Source organism: Ictalurus punctatus, chromosome 7 (genome assembly GCF_001660625.3).
Source record: "Ictalurus punctatus breed USDA103 chromosome 7, Coco_2.0, whole genome shotgun sequence".
In the NCBI taxonomy this organism is placed as follows: Eukaryota; Metazoa; Chordata; class Actinopteri; order Siluriformes; family Ictaluridae; genus Ictalurus; species Ictalurus punctatus.
The window spans coordinates 31,854,843-31,877,599 of record NC_030422.2 but is presented as its reverse complement, the minus strand read 5'-3'; the positions used below and the strand labels follow the sequence as shown (position 1 = coordinate 31,877,599).

General features: G+C 40.7%; 1 protein-coding gene across 3 annotated transcripts in view; it reads left to right on the top strand.

Moving 5' to 3' along the window:
- The window catches only part of LOC108268246 (uncharacterized), a 30,559-nt gene extending 9,162 nt beyond the window's left edge, over positions 1 to 21,397 (top strand). Inside the window, exons 5-10 of one of the 3 annotated variants that reach the window (XM_047156506.2) lie at positions 15,576 to 15,611; positions 15,996 to 16,292; positions 18,792 to 19,082; positions 19,295 to 19,570; positions 20,373 to 20,489; positions 20,769 to 21,397. In XM_047156506.2, coding sequence (XP_047012462.2) covers positions 15,576 to 15,611; positions 15,996 to 16,292; positions 18,792 to 19,082; positions 19,295 to 19,570; positions 20,373 to 20,489; positions 20,769 to 20,815 — 1,064 coding nt within the window. In that variant the 3' untranslated portion in view covers positions 20,816 to 21,397. Of the gene's footprint in view, positions 1 to 15,575; positions 15,612 to 15,995; positions 16,293 to 18,788; positions 19,083 to 19,294; positions 19,571 to 20,372; positions 20,490 to 20,768 lie in introns of all 3 variants that reach the window. The other 2 variants (XM_047156505.2, XM_047156507.2) reach the window with 2 other exon arrangements.
- Positions 21,398 to 22,757: the final 1,360 nt, after the last annotated feature.

Sequence of the window (22,757 nt, the reverse complement as noted above, 5' to 3'; positions counted from 1 at the left end):
TTTGACGGGTTTGCTCACAGCAATACTGCCTTATAAATATTTGGATTATACTTAGTGTTATTGATTGAAAGCTTTTTTTGTTTTAAACCAAAGAAATCGCAATTCCTAGATTGTTAATTACTTTAGCATTAGAAGTTGCTGTTATAGAAAATTAATGAACACCTTCTGGCCAATCAGAATCCAGAACACTGACCCTGTTGATTTGTTGATGGCCCTGTTCTAGAGACTCAAAGTAACATGAGGAACCTTGGAGTCATTTTTGATATCAGTTCTTACATGTGATTCTTTTGTTCAGAGCACTGTTAAAGCATCCTTTTTTTTCACCTCAGAAATATAGCGAGACTGCGCCCTGTGCTAAACTTCTCTGTAGCTGAAAAGCTGATAAACTCACTCGTAGTCACTCTGATAGATTGCTGTAACACCGTTTTAGTGGGAGTTCCTAAATCCACACTCAATCCGCCAGGATCCTGACTGGGACCAGGAAATACAATCATATTACTCCTGTTTTGAAGTCCTTGCACTGGCTCCCGGTCAGGTTCCGTGTCCATTTTAAAATGATGATGCTGACATACAGAGTTGAATTCTGAAATATAAAGTTTAGGGGGGCATTTATGTTTTCACATGGGTTATATAGATGTTGCAAATCCTTTTCCCTGCAATAAATGAAATGATCATTTAAAACCTCTTTTGCATTTCCGTATGTTTTCATCATCAGCTGAGATTTTCTCAAATCCAAATTTTTGAGGCACCACAGGACTGTACCATAAGAAGCGAGGAAAGCAGGAAGGGAAACGATTCTAAGTGAGAAAATGGGCCGAATGAAACGTTACTTTAATAACGAGGGGCAAAAAAAGAAAAAGAAAAAAAAATAATCAAAAGTACATGCATAAATCCCTGCGTTTTTTAAAATTCTATGAACTACTCGTCGTTTAGTCTGTACTGTTCTCAATACACAACAGCAGACTGAAATGAATTTTAATGGATGGACAATATGGACAATGGATAGACAATAGGGATAAAAACTCTACCAGATGCAGCCACTAGAGGGCAGAATTACATTTCAGCAATTTCATGAAAGTTGATCTTTCATTGTGCTCTTTCAACACATATATAGAGAGGGTGTGCACCTAATATACAGGCCACAATGTGATCTTTATGTCGGAAAGACGGATACGGATGCAAATGCAGATAAACAATGGCTTTATTTATAAAGCTGGCAGGATAATCCAAATCGTGAGACAAAAATGTAGTCAAAAACAGGCAATGGTCAGATGATGAACAAACAACATGATCTAATGTGAACTAATGTTAGGAAAAATGTATTATGCACAGGTTTATTCACATTAAAATGCCACTGTACTGTATAATCAAAGGATGCATGCATAATACATGCAAATTATGTTTTCTGTTTTTAATGTGAATCTCCTCCAGTCTCTCTGTATCTGCACCTGTTCCCAATCACACTCAGACCCTATATAAACAGACTTTGGACACTCACCCAGTTGCGAAGTAATGCTCGGTGTGCCTTTGTTACAGGCCTCAAGCATGAGTAACCTGTGAACAGATATTGTGTCCTGTTTTGTTCAGGAAAATCAGACACAGGAGATGTTACTTGTGATTTCTCAGCAGGCTGTTCTCTGTCTTTATTAAACAGAATCAACCTGTTTTTTCTTCTTCATTTAAACCACTTCGACAATAATATTCCATGTAACAAATTACACATTTAGCATCACATTACAGCATGGAGGTTAATATATCAAACCGCTGGAATAAGATTTTACAAATTATATAAATGTACAAATTTGTTGTTAAGGGCAACAGAAATACTTCACCAAACCCAGTCTTAACTGGTACTATGACTCAGTTACTGCTATTACCAGCTCCAAAATCATATACATCATATACATCCAGTAACTTTAATACTGTTAAGCCTACTTGTTTCACAATTTACTACATTTTCAAATACAAAAACAATACAGAGGCCTTCATTATACAAAATACTTCTGTCTTTTTAACCTTACCAACACACTACAACTATATATACACAACTATTGAAATAACCGTACTTTATAAACTTTAGCTTTAACAAATACGTCAGAAGGCCGCCATGTTGCTTACACATTTTACACGAGAGCTAGCTACACTTCAGTTCAAGGTCTCTCAACTGAATAAACCACTGTTTTACACATAAAACGTTGTCAGAACAACATAATTAAGGCTTTAAAAGTCCTTAGAAATGTATTGCAGCAAAATATCACACACTACTAACCTGTTTTGTACAGGAAAATCAGACACAGGAGATGTTAATTGTGATTGCTCAGTAAGCTGTTCTCTGTCTGAGGAGCGGAAGCATTGCGCAGCCCTATTAGCGCTCACATAAGTGAACTTTGTGGCATAATCAAGCAATTGCACCCTCAAAAATACTTCTGCCCCTTGTGGCATAATAAAGCAATTGCACCCTCAAAAATACTTTTCAAATCCATTGCAAAAATACATTCAAATTGTTCCTTTTATACAGGCCAATACACAAAACAACTTAACAATTGTGACAATACATTTGTAGGCATCACACCTTAACCTAACTTATCAACCCTTTAATTTTTTTTTTACCCATGTGCTGTTTGCTAATTGCCCGACTTTCTGCCTGTTCGAATTTATGGTGCTTGCTTCACATTTTGGAAAAGTTTGCCAGCAGCTTTTTAATAAAAAGCTAACCTGGACTTGCAGCTGTCTCCAAATATGCAATATGCATAATAAATAAGTACTTACAAATACTAAATATATGGAAATACTAATTGTAGAACATCAACACTGGTTTTCTATCTCTATCAATAAGTATTGAATGTGTGAACATTTTTTCAGTACATTTAGTTCCAATGAGACTATTCAGATTAAATTTTCACCAGACATCAGTATTAACTCAGGAAATCCAGAAATATAAAGAATTCACAACATTAAAGTCTATAAATAAAGTTATGTAATAAAGTGTAATGACATGGGAAAAAGTGTTGAACAAAAAGTCACTTTGGCAAAATACGAGAATAAGGCTTGGATAACGGCAGGAACAAGTCAACTGAATGTTTACTAAGCAAAGCCTGAGTGTTCATAAAATCCATAATATACTGTGTGTATGTTGTGTGTGAGATTGTGTGCAGGTGTGTGTAGTTATTACTCTGTCGAAGGCAAGCGCGTACGTGTGTGGGAAGTGTAGTCCTCAGCGGCCATGATTGTAGTTAAAGTTGCCTCCTGGGAAATGGAGTTGCTGGTTTGCTGTGATGTGACAATATATACATACATACATACATATATATATATATATATATATATATATATATATATATATATATATATATATATATATATATATATATATATATGTAAATCTATAAATCTATACAGTACATCTGGAAAGTATTCACAGCACTTCACTTTTTCCACATTTTGTTATGTTACAGCCTTATTCCAAAATGACTACGTGAAAGAAGTTTGTTTGAAATCTTTGCAAATTTATTAAAAATAAAAAACAAAAAAAGCACATGTACATAAGTATTCACAGCCTTTGCTCAATACTTTGTTGAAGCATCTTTGGCACCAATTACAGCCTCAAGTCTTTTTGAGTATGATGCTACAAGCTTGCACACCTATTTTTGGGCAGTTTCTCCCATTCTTCTTTGCAGGACCTCTCCAGCTCCATCAGGTTGGATGGGGAGCGTCGGTGCACAGCCATTTTCAGATCTCTCCAGAGATGTTCAATCGGGTTCAAGTCTGGGCTCTGGCTGGGCCACTCAAGGACATTCAAAGAGTTGTCCTGTAGACACTCCTTCGTTATCTTGGCTGTGTGCTTAGGGTCGTTGTCCTGTTGGAAGATGAACCTTCGCCCCAGTCTGAGGTCCAGAGCGCTCTGTAGCAGGTTTTCATCAAGGACGTCTCTGTACATTGCTGCATTCATCTTTCCCTCGATCCTGACCAGTCTCCCAGTTCCTGCCGCTGAAAAACATCCCCACAGCATGATGCTTCCACCACCATGCTTCACTGTAGGGATGGTATTTGCCAGGTGATGACTGGTGCCTGGTTTCCTCCAGACATGACGCTTGCCATTTAGGCCAAAGAGTTCAATCTTTGTCTTGGTCTTGGTCTGAGAGTCCTTCAGGCTTGGTTTCTGCTCTGACATGCATTGTTAACTATGCTCAATTTTGAGTGTCATGGCAAAGGCTGTGAATACTTATGTACATGTGCTTTTTTTGTTTTTTATTTTTAATAAATTTGCAAAGATTTCAAACAAACTTTTTTCATGTTGTCATTATGGGGTATTGTTTGTAGAACTTTGAGTAAAATAATTAATTTAATCCATCTTGGAATAAGGCTGTAACATAACAAAATGTGTGAAAAGCACAGAAATATATATATATATATATATATATATATATTTTCTTTTAAGAGACACAAGCAGACAAATGCGAATCATGAAACAATTGCGTGGTCAAAAAACAGGCAATGGGTCAGGTGATTGGCAATAGGCAAACAAGCAAAACAGGAATCAAGAAACGTGGACTAAAACAGGATCAAAACAAGAACACAAAACATCATGAACAATGGCGTGGTAAATGGAAACTCACATAATACTTTGCAAAGAGTGAATGCATTGAAAGTCCTTATAAACTGTGATTGTGATTGTGCTATGAATTGGATGCAGGTGTACGTGATTAGAATGAAGGTGAGTGTTCTGGGAATTGCTCTAAATGGCGGCAATGTTTGTAGGCTACAATGCATGATGGGAAATGTAGTCACTGGCAGAGCACCATCCTCAGCGGACCATGGAGGCAGAGCGTCGTCCTCAGCGGAGTACGGAAAAGCGGAGCGACGTCTGGAGAGAAGCTTGGCATAGTGACTTCCATGGCAGAGTAGGGAAGCTAATTGGAGCTCTTAGCTGCAACGGGAGGTGGAGAAATGTCCTCAGCTGAACCGGGAGGCTGAGTGGCATCCTCAGTTGTATAATGCATCCTCAGTCAAGCGGTGAAGCTGAGTGTCATTCTTCACTGACTCTGCAGGTTGAACTCAGTTGGCTGTGTCACCAGACTTGGGCGTGAGAAGAACTTGGTTGTCCGTGTCAGCAGACTCGGGAGTGAGCAGAACTTGGTCGTCCATATCAGTAGACTCGGGTGTGAGCAGAACTTGGTTAGCTGTCTCGTCGACCTCGGACAGGAAAGTATCTTGGGAGGCAGCCTCTTCGAGCTCAGACAGGAAAGTGTCTTGGTAGGCCGCCTCTTCGAACTCAGACAGGAACGTGTCTTGGGAGGCCGCCTGAAAGCAAATTCTGTTAAATCATGTACTCTCTTATATTATGAACTGCTATCAAATACCTATGATGAATGTATTCATTTAATTACCTCTTTGAATAAGCTGATTAACTACCATCCTTTCTTATAGCTGACACATGTATTTTCTGTCTCTAGAAAAGACTTATTTTCATTGTGTGCTATCTGTGTTTTGTCTATCTGCAAGTAGAAACCCGCCTATGAACTGCTGCGTATCTATGTATATGAATACTTCTGTTTTGCATGAATAAACCGGAAGTCTCTATGAATGGCATGTGTGTCAGTGTGTGTGTGTTCATTCAGACTCTCCAGGTGCCTGAACTCTGCGGCAAACCACACTTTCTAGCTTATAGCAGCACAGAACTAAGAGTTAAGTGAAATATAAGGATGAAAGGGCATGACCAAGATCTGAAGACATAATCTGAGATTTGAAGATCTCTAACACCGCCTCTTTGACCTCAGACAGGAACGTGTCTTGGGAGGCCGCCTCTTTGACCTCAGACAGGAACGTGTCTTGGGAGACCGCCTCTTCAACCTCTAACAGGAACATGTCTTGGGAGACCGCCTCTTTGACCACGGACAGGAACGTGTCTTGGGAGGATGCCTCTTTGAGCTCAGACAGAAACATCTTGGAAGGCCGCCTCTTCGACCTTGGACATGAACGTGTATTGGGAGGCCTCCTCGACAACCTCAGACAGGAACGTGTCTTGGGGGGCAGTGTCTTTGACCTCGGACAGGAACGTGGCTTGGGGGGCTGCCTCGTCGACCTCAGACAGGAATGTGGCTTGGGGGGCCGTCTCTTTGACCACGCACAGCAACTTGGCTTGGGGGGCCGTTTCTTTGAACTCAGACAGGAACGTGTCTTGGGGGGGTGTGTCTTTGACCTCGGACAGGAACGTGGCTTGGGGAGCTGCCTCGTCGACCTTGGACAGGAACGTAGCTTGGGGGGCCGTCTCTTCGACCTCGGACAGGAATGTGGTTTGGGGCACCATCTCTTCGACCTCACATAGGAACATGGCTTAGGGGGCGGTCTCTTCAAACTCGCACAGGGGCCCTCTCTTCGACCTTGGACAGGAATGTGGCATGGGGGACCATTTCTTTGACCTCAGACAGGAATGTGGCTTGGGGGGCCGTCTCTTTGACCTCGGACAGGAACGTGAATTGAGGTGCCGTCTCTTTGACCTTGGACAGTAACGTAGCTTGGGGGGCCGTCTCTTCGACCTCGGACAGGAATGTGGTTTGGGGCACCGTCTCTTCGACCTCACATAGGAACGTGGCTCAGGGAGCGGTCTCTTCGAACTCGGACAGGGGCCCTCTCTTCGACCTCGGACAGGAATGTGGCATGGGGGACCATCTCTTTGACCTCAGACAGGAATGTGGCTTGGGGGGCCGTCTCTTTGACCTCAGACAGGAACGTGAATTGGGGCGCCGTCTCTTTGACCTTGGACAGGAATGTGGTTTGGGGCACCGTCTCTTCGACCTCACATAGGAACGTGGCTTAGGGAGCGGTCTCCTCGACCTACAGACAGGGGCCGTCTTTTTGACCTCCGACAGGAACATGACTTGGTTAGCATGTTCACCTCACACCTCCAGGGTCCGGGGTTCGAGTCCCGCTGGGGCCATGTGTGTGAGGAGTTTGCATGTTCTCCCCGTGCAGCGGGGGTTTCCTCCAGGTACTCTGGTTTCCTCCCCCAGTCAAAAGACATGCATGGTAGGCTGATTGGCATGTCCAAAGTGTCCGTAGTGTATGAATGGGTGTGTGATTGTGCCCTGTGATGGACTGACAGCCTGTCCAGGGTGTATCCCGCCTTGTGCCCGATGCTCCCTGGGATAGGCTCCAGGTTCCCCGTGACCCTGAAAAGGAGTAAGTGGTATAAGATGCATGGATTGATGGTTTATATTTTCCAGAATACTGGGAGAATCTTACTACATATAGAATATCTTGTTATTATTACATTTGGTTTCCTTACAGAGTAATACCTCTAAAGATGATATATAATACACATGATTAGGATAACAGGTAAATAACTTCTATCTATGTAGTGAAATAAACTTATATGTAGAATTAAGTGCTGTACATATGTGCACGAAAAGCATTTTCACACCGTAAACAGAACAATACCTCATTTCAGCGCCTCTTGAAATACTGATCACGTGACATAATATATATTATTTACTAATAATGATAAAGCATTTTCAGATCTGAATGAAGCTCCATATGGAATAAAACATTTCCTGTAGCACCTTCCTCTACTTTCACTCTGTTTCTTTATTTATTTCTTTATTTATTCTTTATGTTCTCCATCTCTCAGTTATCACAGCACCTTTACACAGTGTGTTACACTTTAAAACAAAACATATCAATCTTTGTAAAGTAAAATCTGTTATAGCTTTTACAGAGTAAGTAAGTGTAAGTCTTTAAATCCTTAAATCTCTCTCTCTCTCTCTCTCTCTCTCTCTCTCTCTCTCTCTCTCTCTCTCTCACGCATGCTCTCTCTCTGTAAGAACACAGGGAGTGGTCAGGGTTTATTTAAAAATCACTGCTCTGTCAGTCAGTCAGTCGTTAGAGAGACAGGATGGAGTTCAGTCCACTCGCTGTGATGCTCTGTGAGTAAATGTTCTCTTTGTGTCTTCATTAGAGTGAGTGGTGGGGTATAAAGTTGTTCATCTGCAGTCTGAATGTCCTGAGTGATGAGTTTATTGTGTGATTAGGACATTGTGTGTACTTCGGCATGACTGCTCAGGTGGATCAGTGTATCCATATCTGTTATGAGAAGGGTTTAGTTTGATGTGTAACTACTCTCAGTAACTATGATAGTTCAACAGGTAAGAGTACAAGTAGAGCAAGTTTAAAACACAGGGTTTAAATAATCTAATGAGTGTAAACGAGTCTGTATTGCTGGAATCTGTAGCTGATCTTCTGTGTCCTGCTGTCATCTGCTGCTCAGTGACAACCTCTCATGATCATTTGATCTGCTAAAAGAAAATGACTGGATGGTGTTTGTACTTTCACCAATGGAAGTCAGGGTTGTGAATAACTGAAATGTCTTCAGCTGCGGTGGTGAGGCCATACAGGAATGTTATTCCTATGTAGACATGAGTTCCTGTGCTGCAACCTTTTCTAAGATCTTGGAGATAAAATGGAGATTTGATATTGGCCGATAACTGGACAGTTAATGAGAGTCAAGGTCAGTTATTTTTTTAATCAGGGGCTCGATAAGTGTTAGTTTAAATGATTTAGATACATAACCAGTTCTAAAGGAAGAATTTAGTATTTTTATAAGGGCTTTGATTACTTCTGGAATGATGTGTTTAAAGAGACATGTAGGTAAGGGATCTAATGTAGAAGTTGATGCTTTTGATGAAGAAATTAATAAAATTAGTTCAGTCTGTTGAAGGGAAGTACAACATTGTTACAGTGAGGGAAAGAAGTATTTGATCCCCTGCTAATTTTGTACGTTTTCCCACTGACAAATAAATTATCAGTCTATAATTTTAGTGGTAGATTTATTTGAACAGTGAGAGACAGAATAACAACAAAAAAATCCAGAAAAACACATGTCAAAAATGACATGATGATGACCCAAAACACACGGCCAAGGCAACAAAGGAGTGGCTTAAGAAGAAGCACATTAAGGTCCTGGAGTGGCCTAGGCCTTAATGACTTGGAGAAGATCTGCAAAGAGGAGTGGGACAAAATCCCTCCTGAGATGTGTGCAAACCTGGTGGCCAACTACAAGAAACATCTGACCTCTGTGATTGCCAACAAGGGTTTTGTCACCAAGTACTAAGTCATGATTTGCAGAGGGGTCAAATACTTATTTCCCACATTAAAATGCAAATCAATTTATAACATTTTTGACATGCGTTTTTCTGGATTTTTTTGTTGTTATTCTGTCTCTCACTGTTCAAATAAATCTACCATTAAAGTTATAGACGGATCATTTCTTTGTCAGTGGGCAAACGTACAAAATCAGCAGGGGATCAAAGTAAAGTCAAAGTAAAAATCAACAACTTCATGTTTGTAGCCAAAGTGTGTACAGTAGTGACTGATGGAGACAAAGTGTGTGTAGTAGAGACTGTTGAAGACAAAGGGTGTGTAGTAGAGACTGTTGAAGACAAAGGGTGTGTAGTAGTGACTGTTGGAGACAAAGGGTGTGTACTGGTGCCTGTTGGAGACAAAGAGTGTGTTGTAGTGACTGTTGGAGACAAAGGGTGTGTACTGGTGCCTGTTGGAGACAAAGGGTGTGTTGTAGTGACTGTTGAAGACGGTGTGTAGTAGAGGTGGGAGGTGGAGCAGGGAACCTGTCTGATATTCACATATACTCATTATGATCTTGCCCACTCTCCATTAGAACAATATTTTGGCTGAAAATGAGTCACACTTTAGGATTCCTGAAGAATTAGTAATACATTGTGAGGGAGCATGCAGCGTGCCCTCTTCCAAAATGAAATCAGCACTTCAATATAAGTTAATAATGTTTTAATCTGCAATGAAGTTCCTGCAGATTTGATCCTGGTAACATTTGTTTCACTGCTTTTGAGATATCCATAATATCTGCATTAATGTACAGTCATGGGAAAAAGAAAGTACACCTGTGACAGTGACAGAGAAATAGCCCAAAACCAAGGTCAACACATTCCAGAATCCTGTCCCCCTGAAAACGTACATTAACCGTCCCCACTGAGAGACAAACTAATTACTTGAGCAGACACATCTCCTGCTACTGGACTCCCAGGAGTTTACAAGACTTACCAGTTTCTCCACATCAAGTATTGTTGTCCAAACCTGCTCATGGATATCGACAGCTTTGTCTCCTCATGCTCTAACTGCACCCAAGCCAAAGCTCCTAGAACAATTCCTGCAGGTAAACACATGCCTCTGCCTGTTTCCCAATGACCATTATCACACCTAGCCTATCTATTTTATGACAGAAGGGAACACTATCATACTGGTGATCATAGACCGATTCTCTAAATCTCTGCACCTCATTCCTCTGCCCAACCTACCATCTAATGTAAGAAGGCTGAGCTCCTCTTCCACTTGACTTCCATAGTTGAATAAAATCTATGCACACATACCAACATGATAGATCAGGCTGGTTCTTAAAATCTGGGCCTTGAGGTCCACTGTCCTGCAGAGTTTACTTCCAAGACTCATTTTTACAGCAGAATGCTACTAAAGAGGACTTATTTATGTCGAAATGTTAGACTCGTATCTGCACCAACACCAGAAATATACAAGTTGAAAGGAGGTTTTTGTGAACAGCTATATAACCAAAATTTGTTGAGTGCCATGACACAAAGATGGCCGTCATTGTGTAAAAAAAAAGAACCTGGTGATTTTATAATGACAATACATTGTCTCACTCAAAAAAAACAAAAAACAAAACTAAAATGTTAGAGCAATCAACTTTGCAATTATTGGACCACCTGAGAGGGACTGACCCTATTGCTCCTTTGGTTTTGACTTTGATCTTTTGTGATTTGTGATTCTAGTTTTGTCTACCCCTCTCTGTTTACTTATCACCTGAACATAGCCTGTATCATGACCCTATTTTGCCTGACATTTGCATCAATTTTGATATTCTGCTCTTTTTAATAAAAAGAACATTTTTGAGCCACATCCGGTCATAGGCCTAAGATAAAGTACAACATATTTTTATGTGTTAATTATCCTTCTATTTTCTATACTGCTTATCCTTATTGGGTCACGGGGAACCTGGAGCCTATCCCAGGCAGCACGGGGCACAAGGCAGGGGACACCCTGGATGGGGTGCCAATCCTTCACAGGACACCATCACACATTCACACGCTATGAACACTTTGTAATGCCAATCAGCCTATAATGCATGTCTTGGGACTTGGGGAGGAAACCGGAGTACCCGGAGGAACCCCCGAAGCACGGGGAGAACATGCAAGCTCCCACACACAGGGCAATGACAGGAATCGACCCCTCAACCCTGGAGGTGTGAGGCGAATGCACTAATCACTAAGCCACCTTACCCCCATGTTTTATTTATACTTTTTTCTAATCAACATTGACCTATCACATTCAGCATTAGTGTTTGGTGTTGTTGTGTAATAGCGAGGACACTGAGATAGCATGCTGCAATGTGATTTTTCATTTCGTATTAATTATATGATATTTTTTCTGTGTAAGATCAAATTGAAATGGCAACCTTCATCACAATCACTGTTCCACACCCATCCAAATTCCACTTTAATCCCTTAATAAACTCTGGATAGGACTCAAGTTCATGGTAGTGCACCGTTTATACACACACACACACACACACACACACACACACACAGACACAGACAGTGAGGGAAAGAAGTATTTGATCCCCTGCTCATTTTGTACGTTTGCCCACTGACAAAGAAATGATCAGTCTATAATTTTAATGGTAGATTTATTTGAACAGTGAGACAGAATAACAACAAGAAAATCCAGAAAAACACGTCAAAAATGTTATAAATTGATTTGCATTTTAATGAGGGAAATAAGTATTTGACCCCCTCTCAATCAGAAAGATTTCTGGCTCCCAGGTGTCTTTTATACGGGTAACAAGCTGAGATTAGGAGCACACTCTTAAAGGGAGTCTAATCTCAGCTTGTTACCTGTATAAAAGACACCTGTCCATAGAAGCAATCAATCAATCAGATTCCAAACTCTCCACCATGGCCAAGACCAAAGAGCTCTCCAAGGATGTCAGGGACAAGACTGTAGACCTACACAAGTCTGGAATGGGCTACAAGACCATTGCCAAGCAGCTTGGTGAGAAGGGGACAACAGTTGGTGCGATTATTCGCAAATGGAAGAAACACAAAAGAACTGTCAATCTCCCTCGGCCTGGGGCTCCATGCAAGATCTCACCTCGTGGAGTTGCAGTGATCATGAGAACAGTGAGGAATCCACCCAGAACTACATGGGAGGATCTTGTAAATGATCTCAAGGCAGCTGGGACCATAGTCACCAAGAAAACAATTGGTAACACACTACGCAGAGAAGGACTGAAATCCTGCAGCGCCCGCAAGGTCCCCCTGCTCAAGAAAGCACATATACATGCCCATCTGAAGTTTGCCAATGAACATCTGAATGATTCGGAGGACAACTGGGTGAAAGTGTTGAGGTCAGATGAGACCAAAATGGAGCTCTTTGGCATCAACTCAACTCGCCGTGTTTGGAGGAGGAGGAATGCTGCCTATGACCCGAAGAACACCATCTCCACCGTCAAACACGGAGGTGGAAACATTATGCTTTGGGGGTGTTTTTCTGCTAAGGGGACAGGACAACTTCACCGCATCAAAGGGACGATGGATGGGGCCATGTACCGTCAAATCTTGGGTGAAAACCTCCTTCCCTCAGACAGGGCATTGAAAATGAGTTGTGGATGGTATTCCAACATGACGATGACCCAAAACACACGGCCAAGGCAACAAAGGAGTGGCTCAAGAAGAAGCACATTAAGGTCCTGGAGTGACCTAAGCAGTCTCCAGACCTAAATCCCATAGAAAATCTGTGGAGGGAACTGAAGGTTTGAGTTGCCAAACGTCAGCCTCGAAACCTTAATGACTTGGAGAAGATCTGCAAAGAGGAGTGGGACAAAATCCCTCTTGAGATGTGTGCAAACCTGGTGGTCAACTACAAGAAACATCTGACCTCTGTGATTGCCAACAAGGGTTTTGCCACCAAGTACTAAGTCATGTTTTGCAGAGGGGTCAAATACATATTTCCCTCATTAAAATGCAAATCAATTTATAACATTTTTGACATGCGTTTTTCTGGATTTTTTTGTTATTATTCTGTCTCTCACTGTTCAAACAAATCTACCATTAAAATTATAGACTGATCAATTCTTTGTTAGTGGGCAAACATACAAAATCAGCAGGGGATCAAATACTTTTTTCCCCTGACTGTATACACACACACACACACACACACACACACACACACACATTCACTCATTCACACCTAGGAGAAATTTAGCGTAGCAAATCAGATGGGAAGAAACTGGATAGATCAGAGGAGGAAATGTCATTTCTGGGAGGAAATGTCTCTCTTCTGCATGTGTCTCAAACACAATTAACATTCTAGCATGTTACAGACCTGGGTGAAAAGGTTTTGGGATTATTCCATGTTGTTACGAAACGGGACTGGAGGCGGATGCAGGTCAAAGTCTTTATTAATTAGCAGGCAAACAAAACACAGGGAGCGCGGTCTCTACTGACTATACTTAAACTCTGGACATCTAGCTACGACCGCTAGCATGCTACACGTTAGCACATACCGTCATACTTCCTGGACATGACAAATGTAAACCAAATAATACTGCACGAAGTGCGCACTCATGGAGGGGTTTAAATAGTCAACATAATCAAACCAAAACATGGACACCTGGGGCAAATCAGAGACATGATCAGACTTAAATAAATGTCCAAGCAGGAAGCAAATGAAAACAAAAGAGTCACGTGACCAGTCAGAAGCCGTGCTGCAGTGCCCTCTGCTGGCCGTGGCGTAACAGAACCCCCCTCCAAAGGGTGCTGCTCCCGGAGCACCAAGAACCCCCCTCCAATGGGGGTCCCGGGCCCCCTGTGCGAACTGTCTCTCGCTGCCACAGAAAGCGAGGCAGCCTCCGTCAGGCAGCAGAGGGGCAGAGAAACACCCCCACCGGGGTTGAAAGTCGGAGCACAGCCCCCGGCGGCACTGGAATGCTGGGCGGCGGCTCTGGAAAGCAGGGCGCTGGACCCGGCGGCTCTGGTAAACAGGGCGCCGGCTCTGGTATATAGGGGACCGCCTCAGGCGGCACTGGGATGCTGGGTGCCACCCCCGGCGGCACTGGGCTGCTGGGCGCTGCCCTGGAATACTGGGCACCGCCACCCCCGGCTCTGGGATCTGGGCACCGCCCCCGGCGGCACTGGAGGGCTGGGCAGCCTCCTCGTCCGGGCAGGGCAGCAGGACGGCTTCCTCGGCTGTGCAGGGCAGCGGGACGGCCTCCTCAGCTGGGCTGGACAGCAGGGCAGCTTCCTCGGCTGTGCAGGACAGCGGGATGGCCTCCTCGGCTGGGCTGGACAGCAGGACAGCTTCCTCGGCCGGGCAGGGCAGCGGGATGTCTCCTCAGCCACCTCAAGCTGTCCCTCTGAGGTCGCCATGTTGACCTCAGGTGCGAGCTCCACAGCTGAGACCTCCTCGTAGGCCTCAGGCTGGAGCTCTGCTGTCCTCGTTGCCCACCCAAAAAAATTTCTGGGCCAGCCTTCACCTCTGGACTGCGCAGCATGGTGTACCTCCCCTGCAGTGGGAAGCCCCAGATGCTCAGGTCACTTAACTGGCTGTGTTGCACGGCGTCGCTCTTCGGCGGCGGTGACGGGGTACATAGCGCGAGGGATGACGTGGCGTGCAGCTCGGCTTTGCACTGAGCAATTTCCTCTTCGAGCTGTTTGCTCATCTCCAGGTACGAACGGTAAAGCACCCAAATCCTAGCCTCTTCAGCGGCGCTCATGGCAATCTGCTGCTTCCGCATTTTTGGTGCAGTATTCTGTTACAAAACGGGAATGGAGGCGGATGCAGGTGCAGGTCAAAGTCTTTATTAATTAGCAGGCAAACAAAACACAGGGAGCGCGGTCTCTACTGACTATACTTAAACTCTGGTGATCTAGCTACAACCGCTAGTATGCTACACGTTAGCACATACCATCATACTTCCTGGACATGACAAATGTAAACCAAATAATACTGCACGAAGTGCGCGCTCACGGAGGGGTTTAAATAGTCAACATAATCAAACCAAAACATGGACACCTGGGGCAAATCAGAGACATGATCAGACTTAAATCAATGTCCAAGCAGGAAGCAAACGAAAACAAAAGAGTCACGTGACCAGTCAGAAGTCGTGCTGCAGTGCCCTTTGCTGGCCGTGGCGTAACACATGTGCAGAAAAAAGTGTGACAGTCCATTGGTTTTATATCCTACTGTTCAGATTAATGCGTGCACTGAGTCCAAATTTCAGTAATAATATCTGAGGAAACATATTTGTTTATTTACTGAAACACACACAGAACAGGATTGAGCTCATTGTTGTACTTTAGTTTTATACTTTACTTATTATTGAAACAGCTCAACATATTGTATTTCTTTCAGATGGTTAGATTTATCCTATAATTTAATGTTTTGAGATCCGTGTGTCTAAAATGTGCTCTTTTCAATCACACACTGAATCTTTTCCATGTTTTCATCATGTTCTGTTTCTGTTCTCTTTTTAGTGCTGATTTCACTTATACCAGTGCCACATGCTCAAGGTGATTTATATATTTATATTTTCTCTACATTCTGTGTACATGTTTCATATTTAATAGGAGCTGAGAAGGTTGTGTTTGTACTGTACCATGCAGGATTTGATAATTTGTTAAGATTTTTATCAATACCATTTTATTTAGCAGAAAGGACCTTTAAGCTTTACTCTGATATCAGTTTATTTCATGTTTAGTTTCACTTTGTGCTCTTGGTGCATTCACACCCTCTTTATTTACTTTTTTTTTTTAAGAATTATTTTTACTTATGATGTATAGTATGATAAAATCAGAAAAGATTGAACAACAATGTGTGTTAAATGACTCTGTTCACCTCTGAACACTTGGGGTTTATTTTATATATAATTTATTAACACTAGAATGTTTTTACAGGGAGTCCTAAAGCTGTGGTGTCCATAGAGCCTGATACACATCTGTACAGAGGAGAGACTGTTATATTCAGATGTGACATACAGGGAGGAGGAGGCAATAAGTGGACATACAGCTGGTATAGGAATAATAACACACTCCACTTTCCTGTATTTGACATGTTAGATTATGACAGGAGAATGCAGGATATCAGTATCTGGTATGTTAGAGACTCTGACAGTGGTAACTACACCTGCAGAGGACAGAGGAGTGACTCTCAGAGCTCAGAGATCAGTGATGCTGTTACTCTGACTGTATCAGGTGAGTCTGTGTCAGTAACATCTGGATTTTATAGTTTTACATTTACAGTATAATTGTGGTGAGTATTGATGCACAATCTGGAGAAAAATGTGATGTGTGATAAACATTTAGGATGATGCAATAATGATAGGTAATTCACGATTAACATAAATTCACGATTAACATCTGCAATGTCAAATTTTCCAATTTATTTTAAAAACCATCATGTTTAAATCTCCAAGCCAGTCACCAGGAGCTGCAGTTCAATTGTTTTCAGTGTTGTACCAAATTTCTACTCCCTGGCAGAATCTGACTCCTTCCTCTGCATACAAAGTAGGAATAATGATGCTATGCACATGAAACTGAAATTTAAAGCATTTTTTGTTGTAATGGGCCACATTACACATTTTTTTCATTACACATGTTTTTAAATTGCTGATAAACAATTATATCAGAGGTGTCCAAACTACGGCCAGTGGGCCAACTGCGGCCCGTGGTCCATTTTTAATTGGCCCGCAGCAAATTCAAAATACATAATGGAATATGGGCCACACATTAACACCAGTGCCGAGCGACAAGAGAAAGTTGGGCAAATGGCAGCTAGCCTGCTAGCTCAACTACAGTATTTTCCCTTGCTAACAAAATACGAGAAAATGCCACAATATCCAGCTACGGGGTAGCTCAACTCATTACCCAACATGCGAAACCTTTCTCAGATGGGGACTTAATAAAACGGTGCCTTATTAAAGTCGCAGGAATAGTGTGCCCAGAAAAGATGCAGGAATTCAACAACGTGAGCATGTCCATAAACACAGTTGTGCTGAGAATCGAAGACTTGTCAGCTAACTTAAAACATCACGTGTCAGATAAAGCTTGTGCTTTTGATTTTTATTCGATTTCATGTGATGAGAGCACAGATGCCACAGACATCGCACAGCTGTTTTTTTTTGTGGGGATTTGACGATAACTTTTGCGTTACGGAGGAGCTGCTCGACCTTAGGAGTCTAAAGGGCACAACAACGAGTAAGGACATTTTTGAAGCTGTGTCAAATGCTACTGACAAGATTGAACTTAAATGGGACAAGCTGTGTGGAGTTACAATGGATGGTGCTCCAGCTATGACAGGCAAGTGCAAAGGAATGGCCTCTATGGTGTGTGCCAAAGTGAAAGAAAGTGGAGGTGAGGCTGATAAATGCCCTGTATCATCCACCAAGGAGCCCTCTGTGCCAAGACAGTCCAGCTTGAGGATGTGATGAACACTGTTGTGAAAACTGTCAATGTAATTCGAGCACGAAAGCTGTACCACAGAGAATTTCAATCTTTTCTATCTGATGTCGATGCTGAATACGGGGACCTATTTTTAATTTTTTTTTTAACTCACCTATAGTGGGAACATTGTTGCAGTACCACTGTTACCACTATAGGTGAGTTAAAAAAAATATATTACACAGTATTCATGCGTTAATAAGCTCAATTATTTAATAAATTCAGTCAATTAAAGTTATCTAACATGAAAATTTTCTAACAAACGTTGATGTTAACAAGCCCAATAACTTATGTGTATTATCAGCTTAAATATTGCCATCCCCTTTTACCCTTATTTTTAGCACTTTATACAGGGCTGTGAAGGTGGATCACCATCCTGACTAAGAAGCAATCAGAGGTTGCTGCTTTTAGAATGAACTGCCAACAATTTTCGTAAAAAAAAAAAAATATGAAAACCAATTAATGGAAAGTTGTGATGTGGGCTGTTTTTTTTCTTTAAGCAAATTCAATTAGCAAGCATAATTTACCTACATTTGATTGACATTGCTAACTTTAATACACTAGAGGTGAGGCGGTATACTTCACCTCTAGTGAGTGGCCCAGCCCTTCGTATATTTTTCTGTATGTGGCCCTCAATGAAAAAAGTTTGGACACCCCTGAATTACATCATTAACACATTTTTTTTCAGTAGCCAAATTTATGGCACCACGTTTATTATTCTATTTCACACTCTAGTGAAATAACAAAGATTAGCTCTTCAAGTCAACCTTTCAAGTCACTAGAGGTCCTTAATATATTTTACATTTTAAACATTAACTCTAAATCCATTTGCTGGATTAGATTAGATCGTTTTTCTGGGCTGGCCCTGGACATGCAGTCAACGCAAATGCTATTTTACGACACTGAAATTTTTTATACCTTCAAACAATATTTTGGTCTAAAATGTCACATATTTACAGTTATTATTATTATTTTTTTTTTGGAGAAAAGTCACATTAACCCTAGCAATAATATCAGCTAGCTGATTATCTCCAGCTGCAGAGAGTCATACTGATTAATGAAGATTAATGAAGATTAATGAAGACTGCATTTTTGTAAGATACTTTTATTTAGTTGTAAATAAGACTTGGTTGACGTAGTTTTGTATCCGTACTGTACTTAGTAACCAGTTGATCTGCATTACACATTCATAAGATTGTTATTGTGTATAAAGTAAATGTACAGATTTATAATTGTGTGTTTCCTGTGTAGCAGAGAAACCACAGGTAGTACTGAGTGTATCTCCACAGAGCTGGCTGACTGAAGGAGACTCAGTGACTCTAAACTGTGAGATTACAAACTCCTCAACAGACTGGAAATTCAGCTGGTACACAGGTGTTCCCTACAGAATAAAAAGAGACCGTTATGGTGATATTATCTATGGAGACTCCTACACTATCAGTCCTGCTGCTCTTAAACACACAGGAGTTTATGTGTGCAGAGCAGAGAGAGAGGAACGAGTTTATCACACACGTTACAGCAATGAACAACCACTATGGATCACTGGTGAGGAAAAATAACAACAATAGTGTAATGTTGGAGTGTTGAATATAGTTTATGTGTAAATGAAATAGTTGACTAGCCCTAAGCACTGGTAGAGGATTATTCTCCTTCAAATAGCACTGTTTAATTAAACGAGGTGTGAATGTGTTCAGTGTAAGTTATGTCATGAAAACACAATCATAATAACACGTGAATTATAATGTTCTGTGTTTAAGGTGAATCTCCTCCAGTCTCTCTGATCATCAATCCCAACAGAACTCAACACTTTACTGATGACTCTCTCTCACTGAACTGTGAGAAACAGAGTAACTCTACTGGATGGAGAGTGATTCGATACACACTCAGAGCGATAGTGTCAGACTGTTCATGGTGGGGATCAGTTACAGGATCTACATGTAAAATCAGCTTCCTCTCCACATCCGACACTGGAGTTTACTGGTGTGAGTCTGAATCTGGAGAAAACAGTAATCCTGTCAACATCACAGTGAATGGTGAGTCTTCATGTAGTGTGTTTATTGTTGAAGGAAAAGGGAAATGTTTCATTACAGAATATTCAGAACTCTGGGTTTCCAACTGGGAGAACTGTTCAACAAGACACACTGAACTGGTTTATCTCAGTAATGTTTTGAAAGTTCTGAATGTTTTGTCATTTTAATATTACCTGAAGACAGCAACAGAACGGCACAGTGGAGTTTCTCTCATGAGCTGAATCAGCTACGGTAGAGCAGGTGAAACACTGAATGAGGCTGTAATGTGACTCTACACAACTCTAGTTTTACACTCCTAAAGAGTTTTCATCCAATTCAACACCACAAACACAATCACACTAATGAGTTTCACACTGAAATCAAGTAGTGTTGATCAGAGTTTGTTCAAATAACTGCAGTCTCTGTAACCTTCAGTCAGTATTGGCTTTATATTATATTACAGATAAATTATTTTATTATAGAATTACACACCTTATACTAGGGATAACTTGTCAGTGTCTGGATAAAGAAATATTCATGTTGTAATCCTTTTTGCTGGGTCTCAGTCAGAGGTGACATATCATTTCAATATTCATTTAAATACAACTGTGACTGAATGTGTTGAAAGCAGTATCTTAATGTAAAAACAAATAATGTAATCTATATAATAATAATGTAATCTATAGTGCTGAGTTTATGTACATGTACATGTACAGTATGGTATTTGTGCACGAGTGAACATGGATTTATTTGTACTGCAGTTTGAGTAAAACATACAAACAGTTCATCATGAATAAAGTGTTATTATAATGATTATTTTATTCAGTGTCAGGTCCATCAGGTGTAGAAGCTCCATTCTCAGTGCTCATGCTGATCAGTAGTGTAGTGACGGCCTCTCTGCTGGTGACCATCATTCTGCTGGTCAAATGTTACAGAGCTCGAGGTAAGAACTCTTTCAGTACGTTTCACATAATGAACAAATTAACTTTAATTACTGACAGAAAAATATTTTCAATTAAAGAAAAGTAGAAATCATGTGACTCACTATTACCATAAAAAAAAAAAAACATTTTGAAGTGACTGAAGACGACTGAATGAATGATGTTGATTTTATAACACATCTGAGGCACTGGCACTTAAATGCAGTTCGGTTGCTTTTCTGTCATAAACACCTGGAGTAAAATTGTAATGAAACAAATGACCTTTTTCATTTCTTTAACAGCTCACACTGGTGAATACAGAATCCAGAACGCAGTCATGGAGGAGTGAGCAAAGTTCATCTATAAAAAGAGGACCCGTTTAATGTAGAAATCATTTCATAATTGCTTTAGAGTCATTTTGTGGATTGTAAATAATACTGATCTGTCGCTTTAACATCATGCTGTTTGTAGCTCAGCATCTTACACGCACTCGTCTTTCTGACTGGATTTGTTTAGCTGAAGCCTGCAAACGTCCTCATGAGGTGAAAGTGAACGTGTGTTTAGTCTCTAATAAAGCCTACATGTTGCTAATGCAAAAACACGTCTGAAATAAATGTGTCTGCTATTGGAGTGAGTTTCATCCCAACATGGTGACCTGCACATTACAACCTCAAAACGCTTCATGTTACATTACTGATGAACATTTTGGTGTGCGTTATTGAGAGCAGACTCGAGGTGTGTATTTTATATTTGTTTTGATTTTTCTTTTCAGCTGTGTGAACTTTAATTGAAGTTGTGTGAGGAGATGTGTGGTTGGAATGTTTTGTTCAGTTAAAACCTTCAAACAAATGCACCAGTATCGATGAAGACTATGTGCACAATATATAATAAGGGTTATATATCATTTTGTTCACTGCGTTAGTTAACCTGGTTGCAATGATGTGTGAAGTACATGTAATATAATGAGAAAACTCGGAGCAAATACTCTTGTGCCTTTTAAATATCACCATTTTATTTTTAACATTTTGTATTTTTTAATATAGAAAATAAAAAGAATCTTTACCAAGACAATGTGTACTTTATTTCTCGACAAGTAAAATGATGAAGATGTGAGAAATGTGAACAAAAATACACTGTTAATGTTAAGCTGTGTACATTTTTTAAGTAAACTACTCTGGTTAATGACGTCAGTATGTGTTGAGGGACACGGTGGATAGATTGGTAGATAAATTAGATAACCATCTGTTAAATTAGCTAGTGTTGGAAAGTGCTCTTTCAGCTCTTCTGCTGGTGATTGAGTACGCTAGTCATACTTATCATTAGGTACTAGGGGTGTAACCATACGCTCCGGTCACGATTCGATTTAATTTACAATACTGACTTAATTCGATTTTTGTCTGTATAAAAGTAAATAAATTAAAAATGCCTATGAACAGAGGTTTAATACTGTTCACAAAATGTACTACAGGTTCACTATATCTTAAACATAAATTAATAAATGTATAAATTCTTCCCAATATTTTGACTGAATAAGCAAAGTGTCTGACCCGGGGAAAATGTTAATATCATATTGAATATCGTATTGCTCTAATAACAGAGAATATCAGATTTAGAAACCAAAATGAACTTTATTTTCCAGGCTTTTGGAGTCAGGTCCACCATTTTGAGGGGGAAAAAGTCATAATATATGATATTACTAGAATAAAGTCTGAATTTTTCAAGAAAAAAAATAATACTATGACATAATGGTGCGTATCACAGCAACAAAACTAGCCTAAAGAAAGATGTTACTTTACAAATATAGAAATACTTCATCTTCTGCCGCATCCGCACCAGATAATTATTAGTATTATAACTTTAAATCTCACACAGTGTGGTAAGGAAAATGATTAGAGGAAATGAATGAAGACACAGGAGAGCGCGACCTCTGGTGGTCATTCGTGGCATTGCGGGGAGCGAGAGTGACAGATCATTGCGTGGAGACAAGCTCCACCCACTAGTCCCTTATTTACATATCCTATGCACACACTACTCTAATTTACCCTCATATCTAATCTAATTTACATGAAACACACCCTCATTCATGCAGGTGTAAAAGTAGAGAGCCAATAAAAGGAAAGAATTTACAGACTACAGTTTTGCATGATCTGAGGAAGTAAATATTTATTTCATTAAAGGATTAAAGGAGGTATAGAATGTCAATAAGTTTTAAATTTTACATAATTTTACATTTTGCATTTATTTTGTGTGTACGGATGTGGAAGCTAACTGCACAGGCTGAAAATAAAACA